At 33.5% G+C, this 19,612-nt stretch overlaps 1 protein-coding gene across 1 annotated transcript in view; it reads left to right on the top strand.

Annotated features, from left to right (window-relative positions):
- The first annotated feature begins 4,611 nt into the window (after positions 1-4,611).
- The window catches only part of LOC128996964 (ran-binding protein 9), a 39,585-nt gene continuing 24,584 nt past the window's right edge, over positions 4,612-19,612 (top strand). Inside the window, exon 1 of the mRNA XM_054422519.1 lies at positions 4,612-4,815. Coding sequence (XP_054278494.1) covers positions 4,623-4,815 — 193 coding nt within the window. The 5' untranslated portion in view covers positions 4,612-4,622. The remainder of the gene's footprint in view (positions 4,816-19,612) is intronic.

Genomic DNA, 19,612 nt, shown 5'->3' with positions numbered 1-19,612 from the left:
TTAATTTAAGGCATATGAAAAATGAACCATCAGTTGAACTGATAAATATCCCAGGAAGAAACACCGGCCCTGAGCTTAGTATGTATTTCACAAGTTTAGTTGATAACTCACCACTGGTGATGGAAGCGAATTCTCGTGCAAGTAATAGAAAAAGTACTTTGAAAAATGAAAAGTCCCTCTCTATATTAAAGAATATCTTTCCTAAAGTAAGTCAAGAAAAAACTATGGAAAATAATGTATTATCGGGATTCTCGCCTCAAAATATGGAATTTGTCGCATCACAGATTGATCCAAAACAAATAAATAGAAATTCAACCATTAGATTGTCAACGATGGATATGGTAGAAGACCGATTGGCAGAACCTTTACATATCAATTCGCTTGATAGGAATGTTCAACAAAAGAAAAGTATTTTAAGAAATCCATCAGTGAATAATGAAAAGAAACATCGTTTTAAAAGCATGATAAAAAAAGTAACAAGCAGAAGTGAATTTATGCAAGAGACTAAAGAACCAGCTCTGTTGGGGATATTAAAAAAACTAAAAGGTAACAAATCCTCAAACATACTAAAGAGGAGTGTAAGTCAAGAACTAAACCTACCCAAAAAAAATTCTTCAATACTAAGTCTAAAAAAAGGTTCGGTTTCCTCAAAGAGAAAACAATCAAAATACTCAACAAAAGACCAAAATATAAAACCTTCACTTACAAAAGTACTTTCAAGGCAAACTCCTTCACTCTTGAATGTCAAAAACAGAAGTATAACTTCTCCAGACACTTTGCTGAATGAACAACAAGATGCACCAACTCATTTAGTAAACCTTTCACAAGACAAATTGCCAAATAAGGGCATTAGTAATTTTACTAATGGTGATGAATTAAGTGACGAATCAAGTAGGGAAGTTTTGAGTGATACAAGAGCAGATCTTAGGCAAATAAGAAGTGTTTCTGGTTATTTTAATCAACCAGTTAAACGTAATTCAGAACCTAAAATGTCAAAATTGCATCAAGCAAGAGTGTCTCAAACAGAAATAGATCTGGATCAGATGCTCAGAAAATCCAATTCAGTAACAGAGATAAGTCCTCAAGAAAAAGACAGAAGTCTTAATAATGTAGAAAATGCTCCTCTTCATGATAATTGTGAAACCCCTAAAGCAGAACCTGATAAATTCATGAAACCGTTAGGCTTTTGTATACATTTTTCAAAAGAAAAGCGATCAAGATTTGAATCACAATCTATATCATCACTTGACGACATTTTGTCTTCACGTTGCAAAAAGATTTACTCTTCTGAAGACTTGTCACTTAGTGAGTATGCTTGGGATAAAGACTCCAAATTGTATAGAGTCTTTAAACTGAATCCTAAAAATCCAAAGAATTCCTTCAAACGAAGTTTAGAAATAAGGAATTCTACTATTGGGAGTAATTCTATGAAAAATTGTGTTGAAAATGGTTCGAATTTGAAAAATAACTATTGCTGCAAAAATAGTAACAATACTATCAGTGAACCGTTGATTTCATATGTACCAAACAATTACACAAACTGGCAAAGGATTGCTAATGAAATCAAACAAGCACAATAAATCTTGCTTTTTTTTATTCCACTTTGCTTTTATCTTTTATTCCCGTGTGGTAGCATTTAATTTTATGCATCACAGTTCAAACAATCCCATCATCATCCTTATGGAAGAATTGAAGAAAATTGCCGATCGTGTATCTGTCTAGTATTAGGTTTGTTTTGATGTTTACTCAAATACTTTCTTGTTAGTTATTTTACCAATCTTTTACTATGATGACCAAATTGACAAATAACTTGCCTTTCCTACCAAAGAGGAAAGAACCAACTGTGAGTTTATCATAAAATAAAGAGAAACGTTCAGTTGATATTAACGTACTACATGGTACTATCTATATATAAAGCCAAAAGTACCCATGAACTTTTGAGAAAACTACAAGTCACACCCCCATAAACCATATACTTAAAAGGGTCGTCATGACGAGAAACCTTGCGCAAAATTATCCATTATTTCATAAATTGCCCTATAAGATCGTAATTGCTTTCCAAAGGGAACTTTCCATTTACCTAATGTTAAAAATACCTCAGCTGTTATTTTTTGTTTGTATTACCATTACTGTATTCTGTTTTGTTTATTTCATCTTAACTTAACCAATCAATAGTTTTATTAATACTAATTTAGTAAAACGAGGTGGAGCCCGTGGGTAACAGCTAGTTTACTTAAAAAAACTAGTTATTTTTTTCTAACTTCATCGGATAGATTGCATCAAAATATAGGCTATACATCACTACGGTATGCATCATAAACATAAACAAATGACGTTTTTGGCCCGAAAGTAATGGCCCCTTTACCATTAATTAACATATGGTTTTTTTTTACTTTCAGGCCAAAAACGTAATTTGTTTATGTTTATTTATTTTATTCTATTTATTTGTTTTATATATATTTTTTATTTATTTATTCCAACGGATACACCATTTACAAAATAATATATATTTAAGCACTAGTAGAATGAAAAGATAAATTGCATTTGAAATAATAAGAGAAGCTGCATATACCATTGAACAAAACATCATTGCAACAAAAAGTAATAACAACAAGATAGCAACGCAACAACAATAACAGATAATAAAAAAAGCATCTTAGTTGCATTTTTAGTTGCATCATTAACAAAGTATAATAACAACAAAACAGACAGCATCACAGATAACAGATAATAACAAAAAATTTTAGTATTTGGATTTCAGAAAATGCAAGTAGACTTTGAAAGTTTAGCAATAACAGATATCTCCTGAAGATTTAACAATAAACTATGATGACTATAACTTCTACGTGAAACATTTACAACAATAAATCTATGAATGAATAACAAGAAATAACAGATGTTGGGACAAAACAAACATACATCATCTACAAAACAGGCATAGCAATGATAATTTTAGAGGTTTTTCTTCTGAAGGAGGACAACTGTTCGTTGAAGAAGTCAACTTGTGATCCGACTTTGTTTCCATGACGCTGCAATCTTGCCAATCCACAATTGAGAGAGTAGTTGGTTGGTGAATACAATTGAGCAAAAGTATCTGAAGATCGTGTTCCTCTCGGTATAAGGAAATTAATTCCCTCCAGTAGGCCGGTAGAATCGATCTCACCATGAACCAGTTTGAACAGGAAAAGCATGTCGTGCAGCTTTCTTCTGAGATAGAGAGGTTGGACGTTGAAGCACTCCTAGAGCTCTAGGATTGGTGGGGCACGATACTCATAGCCCAGGCGGACACCTAAGACTCGGAGGAAGCGTAACTGTACTTTATTTAACATTTCAATATGGCCAAGCCGATATGGTGACCAGATAGTTGAGCGGTACTCCAAAACTGGCCGAACTAGGGTCTTATATAACACCAGAAGTGATTGTGGGGACTTGATGTCTCTTGATGATCTAAGGATGAATCCTAAAAAGATGGAATTAGCTCTTGCGATAATATGAATTACCGGTATGTGCTCAGCAGGACTCAAGGTAGAAGTAAGTATTACACCAAGATCCTTCACACGGTCCTCACGTCTCAGAATACCACCACCAATTTTGTAGTGTTTAGGTTTATGATCCATACCGGATCTTTTCTGGTAAAATAGGCTATACCTTCGTCACTGCAGCTCAAATTCTGGTGTAATTCCGAAACGGCCGTAACATAGTTACACCAGAATTTGAGCTGCAGTGACGAAGGTAAAGCCTATTTTAGTTATTATACAGCTCAGGGGCTAAAATATGGATTTTAATAAATCTTTTCTGGTATTCATGCTAGAAACTATTACTTACAAAAACACTATACAAGAATCATCGAGGCATGGCAGTTTGGACAGTTTAGTTGTATGTAATGTAAATCTTAGTTTTTTTATGCCAACATTAAAAATGAATAAGCTTTTTGAAGTTATTTTGTATAATTTATATGGTTAAGTACACAAGCCAAAAATTTATGAAGAAAATATATTTCTAGTTGAATTAAGCCTAGATAACAGCCAAGAATGTTGATGTTTTGTTTTCTGAATAGTTTTGTTAAAATATATATAAAAATGGTACATCTGTGAGTTATTTGATTTTTAAACATCAATAATTTAAAACATTTTTTAGAAATTACCGTTATACACACACTTTTATAAATTTCTTAAAACCCACTTTTGATTAATAAAAGGGATTGCAAAACATTAAGGGTATCAAATTGATTTCTTATTTTTTATCAGGGGCCCATGAGACCTAGGGTAATAGCTACTTCCCTATGGGGAAAATCGCTAATAAACAATAATAATTTCAAATTTAGTACCTAATTTAAATTTATAACATTTAACTTTGATTATTAATAAGAGACAGTTTTAAGCTGATAATTAAAACTAAAAGTAAAACTAAATATTATTTTATTATTATGAACTCTTATTCATACACAAATTATGATTAATTACCATTCTTTAAATTCATGATTATATTGTTTACTGCTTTGTTGCTATGACAACAGATCAGCTGTGTGTACAATGCAACGCAACCTGCTGGCCAGAAGCAGAAATACAATCATGACGTTTACATCCGGGATTGTAGTAAGTAAACGTAAAGTAAGAACAGAAATGGCTGCCGTGAGTAGTGTTCGTAGTGGTAGTGATCAAATATCTGGAACTCAAAATCCAATAGTGGATCGTTTAAAGATACTTTATCCTATGGTGAATGAAGAAGAGACTCCTCTACCCCGTTCTTGGAGCCCAAAGGATAAATACAATTATATAGGACTGTCTCAAAATAATCTTAGAGTGCACTATAAAGGTATGCTTAACATTTGGTTATACGTAGTTCAATATTTATTTACAACTTATTTAGGGTCTGGGCATTTTTTAAATGCTAGGAATATTTTTAGTCGAGTAATTTTGCACGTAGCTAATAAATTTAACATCAATTTATCTCAAGGTTTCTCTCAAGATAATGAAAATTCAACTTCGTAGTAACCAGAATGCAAACAAAGGAATCAGCTGATCGCCATGGATGACGTTTGAGAAGACACCTTATTGGCACTAAAATCAAATAAAATTTTACGTTTTAATATTTAATCCATTCATTTTGCAACTTACTTCATCAATATAAAAATCTAAAAACAGCAAGGATTACTTTTTTTGTCATCGTTTTTGTGGGTCTTCTGAGTTAACTTAACTTAAAATCCATAATTTGAAAACAAGTTAGACTAGGCTACCTAGGCCTATTTATAAGCTGGAGTCTCAAGATGTCTCAAAACATTTTTCTCGATCTCTGTCCACTCGTTTTAGTACTTCATGCTAGTTATTGCATTACTTTATCCATTTAGTTCCAGGTTTTAATCCTTGCATTTAGGCCCTAAGTTAAATTAAGTTACCGTAAGTTACTTCAATTGGTTGTGTTGCTAGCCTAGTGGTTAGCGTCTCGGACTTCGGGGGGGAGGGACGGGTTCAATCCCCGGCACATCCACTAAACATTTAATCTCTCGTAGCTTCTCTTGTGAAATGCCACTATGGCGTAAAAAAAATTGCAAAATCTGTGATTTTGGCTTATCAAAATCTAGGCCAACTGTCATTTTAGCCAAGAACCAATTATTTCTCTCTCCTGTTGCCTCAGTCAGTAAAAACTAAACTAGATTGAATTGACATCTAAGTACTTACTTACTTGGATAGGCCTACCTAAGTACTTGGAGTAACTTAACTTATTCCCACTGGTAAGTTGAATCGCGTCAGCGACGTGGTCGTCAGGTTATACTTTCTTTGCTATTTACAGCTTATGTATTAATATATGAGCTGTTGGCCCTTCCTACATACGGGAATCGAGTAGTCAATTAAAACTGAATATATGATTCAGAACAGCTAGTTTACAACTTGGTGGCCGATTCACACACGCTGGCTTAGAGTACAGTAGCTACATACCACCTTCCACTGCATACTATCACTTACCTATGTACCTCTTATTACCACCTTAGCCACTGAAACCTCTAAAATGATCCTGGCCTCCCATTCTCTTCTATCCCCTGCCATTTCTAAGGAAGATACCAGTCTGAAGATGTCTTTCATTACTTGGTCTTCCAAGTGGTCGTTTACCTTGTAGTAGCCTACTCCTTGGAATACACTATTAAAAGTTGAAGTATCTTCTCTCCGCCATGCAAAGCCTGCCCAGCCCATCCGAGATCCAAACCTTTTGGAATATACCCCTTCATCAAGTTTCTGAATCATACAGTAGCCTACTACTGGGATAGTTATGATGAATCAATTTTGGTTTCTACTGACACCCTGCAGCTTACTGGTCAGTTTTCTGGAGACCTACTACACCGGTTGACATTGTCATTACGAATAAGATGTGTACTGTATGCACTCATACTTATATTCAAAGATGCATCAACACGTAAACCACTTTTGTTTTAAAGGATAAAGCACTTAGCCCTATACTAAGACGGATTGCATTTATGACAAAACTTGATTATACGTTTAAAATGTTTAGTTCAAAATTAAATAATCTCCTGATAGGTAAAATAGATCTTTTAGGGTAGGAAAGAAACTACAAGTGAAATACCGGTAGTGTGTAGGCAAACTCTGACGATCAATATTTTTGTATACTGTACCGTACAAACAACTTGTAACATAGGCCTAAACATTTCAATGACAGTTAGAAACCAGCTGTTAGTTAAACCACCACTAAAACGACTTAAACTCGTCCATCGGCTGCGGTTGACAAATTTTTCCGATTGTTTTAAGATTAAAGAGTTAGTAAATAATGGTTTAGTTTGTCAATCATTATTTAAGATGGATGGTATAAGTTAGTTGTTCTTCCTAAACCAATGAGTTTACTAGGGGGTCATTCCATTTCAAATCATCCAATAAAAAAATAAAATGTCACCCATGACCTCAGATTTGGCTGAAATTTTTTTTATTTGTTCATTTGACCATTTCAATAAGATACACCAAGTTTAAAAAAATTATCTTAAATAGTTTTTGAGTTATGAATTTTTGAAATTTTGCTAAATACACTTATAACGGCGCTTCCGAGGCGAAAAGGTTCGGTGACGTTCTTATATACATAAATCCATAACTTCTACAATATTTAATATAAAGCAATAGTTTTTTCACCAAAATGTTCAGAAAAATCAGAGGATTATAGAAAAAATACATTTGGCTAGTTATTTCTTCACATTTATATGTAATGCATTGCTAAATTTAAATTTTGAGTTATTTTTTAATTTACAAACAAAAAATCTTTAAAAGCGATTATTGACCAAAGGCATAGCAGTAACCAAAGCAATTTTTTTTTTAATTAACCCTAAAGATATAAACTAAAGTAATCTGGAATAAAATTAATGGTTTTTTACCAGCTAATATTTTTTTTATTCATATAAGTTACAATATGGGTTATGGCGAAGAAATCCTATGAAATCGATAACTTGACTTTGCTATCCAAGTTTAAAACCTATAATATTCATCCAATTGCAAACAACATATTTTAATTAAATTACAATGACTTGTCAATAGTCAATACTTAAAATGTATGCACTAACCCTTAGATATTAATTGTGAAAACATGTGTTTTTAACTTTTACCGGTACCGTATACTAGGCTGTACAGAAAATTAAAGCTGCAGTAAATGATGGGCTATACCAATTGTACTTACAAAGAAATGTATTTATTATTCATACAAGGGCTTATTTGATTAGAACATTTTTGTGATAATCATAAAGGCCTTTAACAGTAGAGGAGTTACCTTAGTTTTGGATATGGGTGCGTGTGAGCCTCAACATTTTCTTACAATGCAAGTCAGCAGCTTGAACTTCCTTTTCAGGAAAATAATACATCCTCCTTGAGCCTTTAGTTGTAGGTGGATTGACACTTGAAATTATGTTGCATAGGCCAGTAAAATGATTTTACGCCACACTACATTATATTGATGAACTTTCCACGCAAGGATTTAGTCCAGAAAACAGCTGTTTGCCGCCTGCTTATTCAAATGGGGTTTCATTGCGTAATACTGTTCTGCAATGAGTTTTACCGGACACCAATCAGCTGATTATACTGTATTTTCGTGGCAATTAGTGGTTATAAACAAAAACATAACCTCTCTCAGAGGTTATGACTAGTGTTTATTAGTCCTTTAGTTGTTAATACTAGTCCTGAAAATAAGTGTTTACCGGACTCGTATGGTTATCCCGTACTCGACTTCGTCTCGCACGGGAACGACCACACTCGTCCGGTAAACACTTATTTTCAGGACTAGTAACGTAATATACTATTGCTGGTCCGTGGGGATGTAGAAATTTAACTTTAATATAGGTACTCAATGTCTTTTTTTTCTCATGACTAATCCGAAACACCAATTGTCATCATAAATGCACAATGTAGTCAACCAAGCTATTGTCCTGTTAGATTTCAGCAAAAACAATTCCTATGTAATCTTACTAATATAAATGTGAAAGTTTGTGTCTGTGTTTGTTTGTTTGTGTGTTTGAAGTTCAATCACGCATAAACCACTGGACGGATTGGGCTGAAATTTGGCATGATGATAGCTTACATTCCCGATTAACATATAGGCATATTCTTACCTCAAAAATCCTTTCGGGCTCCGCTCCAGTTTGGTTGAGCGAAGAATATGCCTATATGTTAATCGGGAATGTAAGCTATCATCATGCCAAATTTCAGCCCAATCCGTCCAGTGGTTTATGCGTGATTGAACTTCAAACACACAAACAAACAAACAAAGACACAAACTTTCACATTTATATTAGTAAGATTACACAGGAATTGTTTTTGCTGAAATCTAACAGGACAATAGCTTGGTTGACTACATTGTGCATTTATGATGACAATTGGTGTTTCGGATTAGTCATGAGAAAAAAAAAGACATTGAGTGTGATATTAAAGTTAAATTTCTACATACGGACCAGCAAAATTGTTTTACTTGCCTATGCAACATAATTTCAAGTGTCAATCCACCTACAACTAAAGGCTCAAGGAGGATGTATTATTTTCCTGAAAAGGAAGTTCAAGCTGCTGACTTGCATTGTAAGAAAATGTTGAGGCTCACACGCACCCATATCCAAAACTAAGGTAACTCCTCTACTGTTAAAGACCTTTATGATTATCACAAAAATGTTCTAATCAAATAAGCCCTTGTATAAATAATAAATACATTTCTTTGTAAGTACATAATTGGTATAGCCTATCATTTACTGCAGCTTTAATTTTATGTACAGCCTAGTATACGGTACCGGTTACAGTTATAACACATGTTTTCACATTTAATATCTAAGGGTTAGTGCACAAATTTTAAGTATTGACAAGTCATTAATTTAATTAAAAGATGTTGTTTGCAATTGGATGAATATTAGAGGTTTTAAACTTGGATAGCAAAGTCAAGTTATCGATTTCATAGGATTTCTTCGCCATAACCCATATTGTAACTTATATGAATAAAAAAAAATATTAGCTGGTAAAAAACCATTAATTTTATTCCAGATTACTTTAGTTTATATCTTTAGGGTTAATTAAAAAAAAAATTGCTTTGGTTACTGCTATGCCTTTGGTCAATAATCGCTTTTAAAGATTTTTTGTTTGTAAATTAAAAAATAACTCAAAATTTAAATTTAGCAATACATTACATATAAATGTGAAGAAATAACCAACCAAATGTATTTTTTCTATAATCCTCTGATTTCTCTGAACATTTTGGTGAAAAAACTATTGCTTTATGTTAAATATTGTAGAAGTTATGGATTTTTTTATATAAGAACGTCACCGAACCTTTTCGCCTCGGAAGCGCTGTTATAAGCGTATTTTGCAAAATTTCAAAAATTCATAACTCAAAAACTATTCAAGATAATTTTATAAAACTTGGTATATCTTATTAAAATGGTCAAATGAACAAATAAAAAAAATTTCAGCCAAATCTGAGATCATGGGTGACATGACCTGGATGAATGGGCATGGAATGACCCTAGGGGATTTAAGAAAGACTCTTCTTTAACAAAACCTAAACTAGGTTTTTGAAGATTATTCAGTGTGGCAGATTGCGTGTGATAAATATAAAGGCTACTTACAGTCTTCTAAAGGCTACTTGGGGAGCGAGCTGGCGTAGTGGTTAGAGCGCGGGATTTCAGTCCCTGAGGTCCCGGGTTCGATCCCCGCCAAGTCACCAATGGATTCTATCTAAGTGATAATGCCGCAACCCCTAGGTCTAGCTTGAAGTAATGTGAAAAACAATCCCAGGCTCGTGCCTAGCGTCCTTAGGACAAAAAAAAAAAAAAAAAAACTTACAGTCTTCGCAATTTTGTAAATTGAGCACTACGGCCGTTTCGGAGATAACTCCATCGTCGGGTGCGTAGTCATCATACACTAATCTGAACTATTTACATTTTTTACGTGGTTTCTTCATTTTCATTGCGTCAAAGTTTAATAAATAGTACATAGAAACACAAAACACGGACACGACACGAAATGTTCAAAAATGAAAAATGAAATGTCGAAATGTTCGACACGTGCCTAAATGTTTTTGTGTCGTGTCCGTGTTTTGTGTTGTATGTACCTACTATTTATTAAACTTTGACGCAATTAAAATGAAGAAACTACGTAAAAAATGTAAATATGTTAATAGTTCAGATTAGTGTATGATGACTACGCACCCGACGATGGAGTTATCTCCGAAACGGCCGTAGTGCTCAATTTACAGGATTGCGAAGACTGTAAGTAGCCTTTATATTTAGGTTTTTGAGACAATCAGAAACTGAAAGTTTAAAATGTCTCGAACTAGCCTACCATACTAGGTAACCTAATACTATCTTAATAATGGCACTTTCCAGTAAGCATAGTATCTTATAAGTAGGTCATTTTGGCCTATTGTTCATTCAATATAATTTGTCTAAAATACTAACATTTATTCCAAAAACAGTAAAGTTATTCAAGTAGGCCTACCACACTGTACCTAGTTAGTAAAATTAGTTAAATGGGCTTATGCGAATTAACTTGTAATTTCTATTTGGTAAGATGATGGGTTGGAATTGTGCAAAACCAGCCAGTGCGGGTGTTTGGAAATCCTTGGCTAAATGCCAAATTTGGGCGAGTGCAGATTGATAATAACCTAGCAAGCGTTTTATGTCTTCAACGTTCAGTTTGATCTGTTACTCCCAACAAAATACTCAACTTATGTGTGCCAAATTTAGAGGATAGCTGAAATGGGAGTGTTTAAATCATTAGACTAAAATAGCCGATTGTATTCTTACATTAGCATGCTGGTGGCCCATTCCACTTCTTTGTTGTGGTACTTTGATAGACTTACATTCTTGTAAATATCGTGAAATGCATCTTAATTAAATACATACCGTAGTTAATTTTTTACCATCAGAAAAGTGTGCTATAGGCCTACTTACTCGGTTACCCAGACAATGTAGGCCTATTAATAGGCCTACATTGAAACCAATTAAGATATTAATCTTTCAATAGGCTTAATTTTCTGTGACCAAAGGCATTTCTGGCTTTCTAGTAAAATTTTAGATTTGAAATATTATTATCTTAAAGCAGATTAGAAAACAAATCAACCCAAACTGGATTATCAACATTTCCACTTATTTCTATGAAAATTCTGCAGCCAATAATATTGAAAACCCTAGATCCATATTACCATTAAGTAGTCCATTTTCATCACGAAATCATAATATTTTGGAAACGTAATTAAGATTAGAAATAATAAAGATATTTTGTCGCCAAAACATCAGGTTACCGTACATATTTTAAAGCAAGGATGAGTTTATAATGGCTGAGATGACTAAGATCAGCTGTTTTTTTAATCAGGATCATTTATTAAAATCAAGGAAGTGTAGGGTGTGATAAACTTGAATGAATTCCTTAACCAGCAAGATCAGCCATGGAAAATAGGTGTTAAATAGGACTACGCATATTTCTTAAACATGGAATCACACAATTTTCATTGCAACCATTGTCCGTAAGCCTACAGCTAAAAAATAAATTTAAATATTGAAGTGATGTTGTATTAAGTTTTAAGTACAGTAAAAACAAGCTAAAAATTCCATAAACCTAAAAAAATTAGCTCAAGCACAAGGGTGTACCCAGGATCAAAACTAGGGAGGGCAAGAGCGTACTTGTAACAGGGGACGCTAGGGGTGGCCCGTCCCAGTTTGGAGGGGGTCCGGGCGAGTGTACCCTAACTTATACCTGTTGCTCAAATTCGAGTATAACAGGCCTTTTTTTTTAAACGAATAACAGTAATAATTTCCGATGACTTTAAGAGTCGACTCAAAGATTATGGAAATAATCACGATGTTCAAAGCAGATCGATATGATAAACATTTCTTGTACCAGTAAATATATATTTTTCAAAAGCTGATCTTGTTTTTTAGTGTTTTCTACAAATTTAATATTTCCCACTCATAGCGGCATTAGGTTGTCCATAATAACGATTATAAATTCTTTAAAAACATTATTTCATTTTTTCTAATGAGGTATTTACGCCAACCCAAATTGAAACAGTAAATAGGTAATCCATTTCAACCAAGTCGGTAAATGTTTGTAGCACACATTTCCTTAAATTGCAACTAAAATATTATCAGCAATTAATATCCAACTGATCATAATGTAAACAAACATGTTCTTCATGAGGATAACATGGGGAATTTTAAAGCCACTGGGGCAGAGCCAGAGCCCAAGGGACTTTTTTAAAAATGTTAGGTAAGTTTGCAAATCTACACACCTAGGTGAACATTTTAGCGAATTTCCCATATAGGGAATAAGCTATTACCGTAGGTCTCATGTTAAGACCTAGACCCAGGACCAATTTGCCTTTTCATTTTGAGGTCCCCAGATGCCAAAAACACCATCCGTTCAAATTCATAAATATGTGTGTCTGTCAGCGCGATAACTTGAGCAAAAATGATCAGATTTTGATGAAATTTGGTACAAACGTGTAAACCTACGTTTATTCAAACCAGTTTGCAAACCAGCATAATCGGTCCATGGGAATGGGGGTTTATGGGGTAAAAATGGGGTTTTCCCATTTTTGACCCTAAAAACAAAAAAATTGCAATTTTTTCTTAACCATTTTGTAGAGGTTAAGAAAAGAAATAATTTAGTATATTGAATCGCTGTTGTATGCCTAACGGTCACGGAGAAGATAAAAAAAGTGTAATTTAAAATTCCCATGTAAAAAAAAATCCCATGGAGAAAATGAAAGCTGTTGTAGTTCACTCGTTTATGGATATATGTTAATATAATTTGGCAAATTTATTTCTTTCATCCTATGCTATTGACGTATAGTCAAAAAACATGTTTTACCTTCCCCGTAGCAGCAAACCTAAGCACTCGTTAAATCTAATGTAATTTAAATTCTGAATAAATATGTCTTATTTATGAAAATATTTTAGTAAAAATGTAATCAGACAAGTTGAAATTCACTTAGTCTGCAGGTTTGCTGCGGCGGGGGTATTTGTATATAATATGTGGGGTTAAATCTTAAAACAAAAAGCCTTATTGTTCACAAAGTCTCATGTAGCGTAGATAGATTGGTCAAATTTGGCAAATTTATCCATTTCATCATATAGGTACTTCAGTTATCGTTTGGTAAAAAAAAAACACACTTTCCCAATTCGCAAAAATATAATTCATCTGTAGGGTATTTTTTTCTTATGGCATGGAGATATAAGTTGAGTTGATTTGATTTATATCATTGAAGAGGGAGTGAAAGATCACTATATCTTCTCTGAGTTGTCTTCCCGGACTAGAGCAACTAGTTAAACCTAATGTTATTTAAATGTAACAAAAGTAGGAAATTAAAAAAAAAATCAAAAAATAAAATTTGTTGAAAATCCAATCAGGCATAGAAATTTGTTCAGTCCGCGGTGGTGGTATTGTTTTCAATTAAATATGTAAAGCTAATTGTTAAACTTGCATCTTACATTGATTTTAAAGTGAATTGTTGTTCCAGTTTTTAATTGCATTGAAATGCTAACTGCTCAACCAAACCACTATGAGCAAATACAAATAGGTCCACTTTCTCAGATGCCTGTTATCAGTTGCTGATAGTGATTGTTGGTAGTCGGTCCATGAGGCCGCGGGTTGACCTTGGTGCGAGATAGTGTTGTTGCCGCAGCTGATTGTATAAGGCACTGTTGGACTGGTTTCAAGCCATTTGCCAACTTGTTTTGTCCTGATCTTGACAGGTTGGCTAGAATGGGAGGTTTCTCTTAAATTTACTTGTTGATTTGTTATTTGCATATTTCGAAGGTACTGTCTAGTGATATGGATCGTATAAATGCCCAGTTGGTAGGATATTTTTGGGATTTACCCTAGGCCTGGATGAATACGGGGAATATTCAAAAGTGTGTGTAGGAAAAAGTATAAACACTAGTGGTGTTCTAGTTCGATTTATTTATCATGTAAAAATGATTATAAAATTGTGATCATTATTTGTTTGTCTGATGGTATACAGTATGGTAAATTAAAAAACAAAAAAAACTCACAAAATTGTCCATGAACTGAACCAGTTGATATTTATGAATTAAATGAGAGTAATAGGCTAATGTTTAGTGCAAAAAACGAAAACAAAATATGTTGATAACAAAACAAGTTCGTTGAAAACATTTACTAAAGAGTATACAATACAGTATTTGCAATATCATATATACAATATTATTTAATTCACTTGTGATAGTTTTTTGTGTGGTACTGTAAGTGGATTTACTTGGATTTTATAATTGAGAAGATCATGGATAGTAAAATTCAAATTCAAATAAAGTATAGTATAAAAAGCAATCTTATCAACACTTTATTCAGATATAACTACGCTTCCAAACAATATTGCTGCCAAAACGCATTTTGTGTGGATTTAAATTGATACGTGGCCTTCAGTATAAAATATGAATTCGACGATATTTTACCATAATAAAAATGAACTTATGCCTTTTCTATATACAGTAACTATAAATCCACACGGATAACACTGTTAGTCTAGCATCGTTTGTAATTTGAGCCTATAAAATATAAAAATGTATTAATAAATGTACAAATAATTCGCTTTATAGTTATATGGTAGTTTCATAGTTTGATGACTTAAAATAAATATTCATGTCCAAATTCTCACATCTTGATTGGCCCGGTTTTAAATAGAACGTGATTAGCACGGAAATGCAGTGTGTTCGACCTTCTACTACTTGTATGTAAATCTAGTTGTCCCTAAAATAACTATACTGTTGAAAGGCATTAACATCCAACAATATTTATCGTTCCTATGGTGTATGTTTAACTCGTAATCGTTTGCTTTACTTTACAGACATAAATTCAATTTCGTGTCTCTTGAAAAGTAAGAGGAAGAGCGATACCCGAGATGTTAGCCTAATTTGAGCCAGAGCGATAGCTTTCTTTTGGTCACGCTATTGCAGTGTTGAAATTGCAATTGTTTCGTGATAAATTCAGCAACAAAAATATTAACAACAAATTATTGTAGTAACAAGGTTCAAGGATTTCGCCCTTCCTTTTTACTTACTGAATCGTTCAGTTTTAAATTATTCATTACTAAATCTTATTAATTAAAAAATATTGTTTTTCTTTTCCGAGTTAGTTTGGCTCTTCTACCCGACCGATTTTCATGTGTGAGGTCTCAAATTGAAGGTTCAAACGCACAGATTTCACATCAAGCATCGGCATATATTTATCTATTGTATTCCTCGACCAAAAACAAAATTTTGATTGTTTATCGAATTCTTACTTCAATTTAAGATGTATTTCACCAGTTATAATGATATAATCCTATATATTTTGGTCTAAGAACCTTCAGTGACATACAGGGTTTCATTTAGGCTATTAGTTATTATAAACGGACGAGTGGTGAACAACCGCCATAAAAGTTATTTTTATAATGTTTTCCAGTATCATCAAAAACTATAAAAAACTAATAATTCAAGTATTGTTTATGTTTTTTATATGTTTTAGACTCAAAATAATCATTAAATTATAGGCTTTAATTTGAGCTATTGGTCGTTTGAATTGGATTATTTCTCGGATATGATATTTATTTCAACGTTGCGGAGCAACATAGGTCCCCCAGTTCAAATTAATTTTTATCTGCCTTACGTGAAGGGAGTCTCAGAAACGGGCATCAAACCTTTTTAGATACACCGATTTTTCAGTCGTACAGTATATTAAAGATATGCTTTGAATCACCAGATAAAGCATTGTCACTTCCTAAAAGCCTTTAAAAGGTATTATTTATTTGCTGCATTGAAACCAAGGCCTTAACGTTCCTCATTAGCAAAATTCATGCGCGATATGACCAACACAAGACTAACGGAGCACATTTTGAAATTGAATTTAGTATGGTATAAATCTATAAACAGTGTTATATTGATAACAAAACTTAACTTGCAAACTGACAAGGCAATTGAACGAAGTTATGCCAACATCAGACGTGACACAGTTCCCTACTACGTTCTGTTCAACATCTGTCGATCAATCAAAATTTGATGTTGTCAACGATATTCTAGTAAATTAAATTTGCTATCGTTTCTTTTTTCTGATTTTCCAACTTAAATTGTATTTCAATTTAGTTTGTTCTACGTTTCAACAAAAATGAAAAAAAAAAACATCTATAACATGTTTTAAGTTTACGTGGATGAGGTATTGATTATTATTTTCTACTGTTGATTTGTCTGATTTTCCAAGTTTGCATTTTAAAATTATAACTATGGTGTTTTTTTATACCTTTGTTTAAACCAAAGCCAATATTTCATGTTGTGGCTATAGTTTTATAAATAACTTCTCAATGTATGCTGACGTACAAAAATACGTCAAATGACACTTGTGACAATATATTTACACTTATACTATCAACTCACAAAACTGTAAATACATAACCACTTCATCTTTTATGTTTTTGCCGTATTGTAAGTTAACAAGAGTAAATACATTATTACAAGTGTTTTTTGACATATTTTTTGTACTTTCGGGTATTGTTTTGTGTTATATAGAGTAACCTATTAATTACATTTTCTGTTGCTTTTTATTTTCAAAGATATATTGACTGCATGGCCACCTTTGTTCTCTTGAACGAATTAACCTTTGTTTGGACAATACAAATTCTATGTTATGTTTGTTTATGAGAGAGTATTACTGTAAATACGTTTTCTACTGCTGTTTTTTTTCAAATTATCAAGAAGGCCGCGTTGTTTTGACACGCGCTACAATATCATGGTCAGTTTAGTGACGTATTTGCGAAGTCTCTACTAGCCTCGCAGAGTCGAAATTATTATTAGCGCGACCATTGAGCGTGTGCGTCTGTTCGCAATACTGTAGTAACTCTGGACCAATCGTTATTGACCTTGTCCGCCTATCTGATACCGTCGTTGGCTTGGGGAAGATTTGGCAGATTTCACGTTACGTAATGGGGCCATAATCCGTTATGTGCGTCCAGGACTAAGTTTTGGAATGTGGAGTAGGCTACATATACACACAGACACACACATACACTTGACCTCACTTCTAAATCAAATTTTGGGGGTTAAGGAAGACCCAACACGGATATATCCAAACAAAACTCTCAATGTTGACGGCTACAATATCTTTACAGAGTGTCCCGAAACTATCTACCAACCTTTTCAGGTTATTTCTGGTACATTGACAAGTCAAAATTTCATCAAATGCCTCGTATACTATTATGCCTACTCGTATAGCCGCCATTATGTTTTTTATTCGCAAAAACATTTTAATTTCAAGAATGGCTTGTTATGAATATATTAAATTTGGTAGGCCTACTTATTAGCTTAACTAGCTTACTGCTACAGGGGAGGGGATTAGAAGAAGTGTTTGGTTTGGACGCATTGAGACAAGCGCATAAGCACAGAAAACATACTACAGTACTATAACCTTATAGTAGTATGTTTTCTGTGGCATAAGTTAGAATAAACATACAAGGCAAGACAAAAATAAGCAAACAAGGCACGATAAAGGTACGAATTGATTGTATAGGCCTATACTGTGCATATTTTATTTAATGACAAAACTTTCGATACAGCTAATATTTTAGATTTAAACTTTTTTACATGTAAAAATATGGTTACTTTAAGTCCAACCCACCTACCTCTCGTGGTTGCAGATGAAAACTATAGATTCTAATAAATAACTCTTTAGGCTGATTTGGGATGTGGTAGGTGGTACATATTACTGAAACTCGTATAGGGGTTGTTTGTGCTAGTAGTATATTAATATCAGTTTGATCCGGCACGTAATCGTCAGTTCGGGCGGCGAGGATTATAGTTTCGCGTTCAAGTAAAACAATTGTTTACAATATTATTTCAAACAGCTGCTTATGTAGTTCCTACGCTATCTCTGTCAGACTCAGAAATGAAATAAAAACATTTGTATTTGGCTCCCATCTCTCGCGACATTGGTAGAAAAGAAGGTCGAAGGGCAAAATGTCAGATGAGATTGTTAAAAGTCTACAGTACTCGCGCATAAGCAATTAATTAATCATCGGTTCATTAACTAATACTAAATTATAACTTTAAATAAGCTGAAATATTCAATAACCAGCAAAACATACTTACACACACATACCTGGGCCAGGTCTTACCATGTGTCATACGGTAATTAATTAACGGTAATTATGTGGGAAATTTGCTAAAATGTTTATTAATTCCTCAGGATCGAACCGGTGAACGAATTACAAGACGAGTTCTACAACCACTCAGCGGCTCAGCCAGCAACTCTGATTATCGTGCAAATCACACAAATCAAAATTAGTAACAAAATCATTATTTTCAATCACGTGCGTCCCCTTAAACGAAAACGTCCTATCCATTTGGGAAGTCGAAGTAGGTAGAGTTGAATGAACCCTGTCATATCCACCCTGCTTATTGTCAACATTGTGTCATTTGGGGGAGGGGGGGGGGTTCTATTAGACTTTCGTAAATAACTGTGCTCTGCTCGCCGCTGTTCTGGTTGCTGGAACGTGAAATATTCATTGTTCAAGTAGGTGTTTTGATGCAGTGAATGACACTGGCCCTCCCCTTCTGTAGTGAATGAATGTCAGTGGCGAAATAAAGCTAAATATTTACCATTGTAAGATCAATGATTCTTCTCATTATTCTATTGTCTTGGACTCACGTTTATGTTTTTGTTCAGGGAATAATGTTGACGTTTATTCCATTGCTATCGATATGTTTATTATAATATCGGATATTTTCTCCACTAAAAATTCACTTTGGAAATTGGCCAAGGTAATACAGTCCAAGACGTGGTAATAAAAAACAAAAACAATCTTATTTCTTAAACTAAAATTAATGCGACTTCTGACGCTCATGTTATGAGACCCACCATAGTTTTGGAAACACTGTGTTTGATGATACAGTATTTTACTTGCAATGTATATGATACGATGATACCGATTATCAAACATATGCTCATGTGCATTAGCAATTAGCATTAATTTGTATTTAAAATATTAAAATAGAATTGCAAAGATTAATTAATCCACTTATTATAATACCAAGCTTTTATTTATTACTTAATTTATTACAATAGCCTAAGCCCTAAGCCACCTCTTACTTAATACGGGAACATAGTCC

This window comes from Macrosteles quadrilineatus, unplaced genomic scaffold (genome assembly GCF_028750875.1).
Source record: "Macrosteles quadrilineatus isolate MER2022 unplaced genomic scaffold, UCM_ALF_1.0 Scaffold_6__1_contigs__length_79288215, whole genome shotgun sequence".
Lineage (NCBI taxonomy): Eukaryota > Metazoa > Arthropoda > Insecta > Hemiptera > Cicadellidae > Macrosteles > Macrosteles quadrilineatus.
This window is presented reverse-complemented; position numbering and strand designations above follow the sequence as displayed.